The sequence below is a fragment of the Nicotiana sylvestris genome, chromosome 10, assembly GCF_000393655.2.
Source record: "Nicotiana sylvestris chromosome 10, ASM39365v2, whole genome shotgun sequence".
In the NCBI taxonomy this organism is placed as follows: Eukaryota; Viridiplantae; Streptophyta; class Magnoliopsida; order Solanales; family Solanaceae; genus Nicotiana; species Nicotiana sylvestris.
In genome coordinates, this window is record NC_091066.1 from 76,938,801 (window position 1) to 76,942,070 (window position 3,270).

At 34.9% G+C, this 3,270-nt stretch overlaps 1 protein-coding gene across 1 annotated transcript; it reads left to right on the forward strand.

Annotated features, from left to right (window-relative positions):
- Positions 1–405: 405 nt before the first annotated feature.
- On the forward strand, positions 406–1,805 carry LOC138879561 (uncharacterized). The gene is made up of 5 exons (XM_070159177.1): positions 406–596; positions 758–899; positions 995–1,182; positions 1,282–1,574; positions 1,765–1,805. The coding sequence occupies exons 1-5, from the start codon at positions 406–408 to the stop codon at positions 1,803–1,805; spliced, it is 855 nt and encodes a 284-aa protein (XP_070015278.1).
- Positions 1,806–3,270: the final 1,465 nt, after the last annotated feature.

The window sequence follows — 3,270 nt, forward strand, 5'->3', positions numbered from 1 at the left end:
ATATTATAGCAGAAAACCAATCATCATTTGTACAAGGAAGATCTATGATGCATAATGTGCTAATATGTCATGATCTACTTAGACATTATAATAGAAGGACTACTCCTGATGCATAATGAAGATTAATCTAAGAAAGGCATATGACATGGTGAGCTGGGAGTTTCTAGAGGAAGCATTAAGAGGATATATGGCTTTCCTGATAAATTTATATAGTGGATTATGATATGTGTTTCTACTGCAAAGTTCACAGTCAAAGTTAATGGAGAATGACATGGATATTTTGATGGTAAGAGAGGACTGAGGCAAGGTGACCTTATGTCACCATTGCTATTTGTCTTGGTCATGGAGTATTTATCCAGAACATTGAGTATAATCAGTAGGTAACCAGATTTCAGATTTCATCCTATGTGCAAAGAGATCAAGCTGACTTATCTTATTTTTGCTGATGATCTGATGATATTTTGCAAAGGCAATACTAGTTTTGTGAATAAAGTGATGGAAACCCTAGATCACTTCAGTAAAGCTACAGGATTGATTGCCAACATGGAGAAGTCAAATATCTTTGTAGCTGGGGTTGAAGATGAAATTAAAGCACGGTTTCTGAGTAGAACAAAATTCACTGAAGGAGTGTTTCCTATCAAATATCTAGGACTGCCTCTATCACCTAGGAGATGGAACAAGATGGACTGCCAGATGCTGATTAGAAAGATTACACATAGAATTAGTGTCACATATTCTAAACAGTTGTCATATGCAGGAAGGCTTCAAGTAGTAATGTTGTCCTATTCTCTATCCATAGCTTCTGGGGGAATGTTTTTATCCTCCCTCAAAGTGTGGTGAAAGGAGTGGACAGGTTATGCAGAGAGTATTTGTGGGGCAAAAAGGAGGAGATGAGGAAGGTTGCCTTGGTTGCATGGGATAAAGTCTGATGTCCTAAAAGCATGGGAGGTCTAAGGAATGAAATATAGCTTCAGTTGGGAAACTGGTATGGCAGATAATATTGAACAAGGAGTCTCTTTGGGTAAGGTGGGTTCATGGGGTTTATATGAAGTCAAATCAAGATATATGGACACATTCACCACCTTCAGATAGCAGCTGGTACTGGAGAAAGCTAAACTCAGTAAAAGAAGGGATGAGGGAGTGGTACTCACAGGGCAGATACATTTTAAATCCTGCAGGGGAGTACTCTATTAATCACAGCTATCTTGCAATAATTGGAAGATAACAAAAGCTGGAAGTTGCAAATTTAGTATGGACAGTAGTAGCTCAACCTAAACACAGATTCACAGGTTGGCTAGCAACACTAGGGAAATCGCTGACAAAGGATAGGATGATTGGGATGCAAATACAAGTTGAAAATATTCATTGTATTTTGTGTAATGAGGATGCATTGGAATCTCAGGATCATTTGTTTGCTAAATGTGGATGGATAACAGCAGTAAGGCAAGAGTTGAACATATGGACAGGCATGATGTACAATATATATAGGAGTGAAGCAAATGTTGGAGCAGATAAAAAAGAAGCACTGGAAACAATTCAAAAAAGAAGTGATTGTTGCAGTGTACTTAGCGATGGTATACTATACATGGAGAGCAAGAAACACAAAAAAATTTCAAGGAAGGAATGTAAATATTGAAGAGGTAGTTATACAAATCAAGAGAGAAGTGATAGACAGGATAGATTTACATCAACAGTCAAAGAAAGTTCAGAAATGTAGGAATTTTATTAGACAAATTACTTGTAATTAGATTTTTCTGTTTGTAGGAGGCCTAATTTCTGAGTTCAGGAAATTAAGTGCTCTATAAGTGTAATTGTTGTTGATGTTAATGGTAATTTCACATTGTTACCAAAAAAAAAAGATATAACTAATGTATAATTTATGTTTACCAGCTAGAAAAAAGTAAAAAATAAATTCAGCCGATTATTTATGTAAAGACTTCTTTTAAAGTTTGGAGAAGGCGTAGATAAGCTTGGCAGTGGTCAGGCTTTTAACGAATTATAGGGGAGAAATTCAAAAATAGTCAGATTTACAAGTGGTCATTCAAAAATAGTCACAGTTTCAAAAGTAATCAAAATTTAGCCACTTTTCATGTAAAGATAAATCTGAACGAAAACATTGTTGAAAATCCGAAAAATACTCCAGCATAATATACTGGAATTCCAGTATAATATATTTTTGAATGATCAGTCCGAAAACTGGCTAGCCCGCGCTATTTTTTTACAATTACAGGCCATCTCAAGGACGGGCCCAGTTCAAGCAATTTCATGGCCCAATATTATTATTTTTAATGGCCCAAGAAAATTTCTATAAGGGTCTATTATTGAATTTGGGCCTACGTGTCCACAAAACCACCCAATACGTTCTTGTATGGAACTCCTTCAAAATGAGACACTTTAAACAAAATGATTGCATACGTGTATACGCACATACGTCACAACCCAAACCGTTCTTGTATTATTGAATCCAACGGTAGAGACTTTAATCAAATCATTGTTGAACGTCACCACTTTAATTTCACTTTCCATTCCATCAAAAAAGAGCCAACTTTATCTCTTTTCATAAAGGGAAAAAAGGACAATATAATCATGCTCGTTGCATAGATCTTTCGTATCTCTGCTCCTCTTTTTATCCCCTCTCTGATAACTTCCTTTGATATTCAGTAAAAAAACCTTAGATATTTAACCTATTCAAGGGGTCCAAGGCACTAAGACAACTCTATCTAATATCCTTCTTCATTCATGCAGATAAGAACTAGTATTAAAAAAGGATATTACTACAGAATTAGCTAGCCGGCTGATTTATTATTGAAGAATCAATCAAATAGCAATTCACCCAATCGTTAAATTAAAAATAATCAGTGAATATATAATGTATGATAGTCCATATATAATATATTTATAATCGTGTATAATCTATATATATTGACTGAAAAAAATAAACAATGGATCCAATCGGCTATTTGTATAATGATCCCTTTATTATTTTCAACAACAAAAAAAAAAAAACAATTAGATATGTAACATATTCAAGGGGTCCAAGGCACTAAACCAACTCCGTCTAATCCTTCCTCATCCATGCAGATAAGGACTATTAAAAAAGGATCTTTACCGAATTAGATAGTTAATGTGTGTGTATATATATTGCGGCTATTTTTGAAGCGAAAGACTGACTATTTGCATTATTTATTCATTTGAGAAGGTGGAGTGGTTAATGTGGCCAAGTGAATTGGAGAAGGGCCAATAATAGAATACGCCTAATCCATTAACAGA

Excerpts from the sequence above, each read along its gene's own strand:
- LOC138879561 (XM_070159177.1), top strand. The coding sequence starts at position 406 with ATGTGCAAAGAGATCAAGCTGACTTATCTTATTTTTGCTGATGATCTG. Across the intron at positions 597-757 it reads GAAGATGAAATTAAAGCACG|GAAGGCTTCAAGTAGTAATG; the intron begins GTTTCTGAGTAG and ends TGTCATATGCAG. Across the intron at positions 1,575-1,764 it reads TTGCAGTGTACTTAGCGATG|GAGGCCTAATTTCTGAGTTC; the intron begins GTATACTATACA and ends TTCTGTTTGTAG.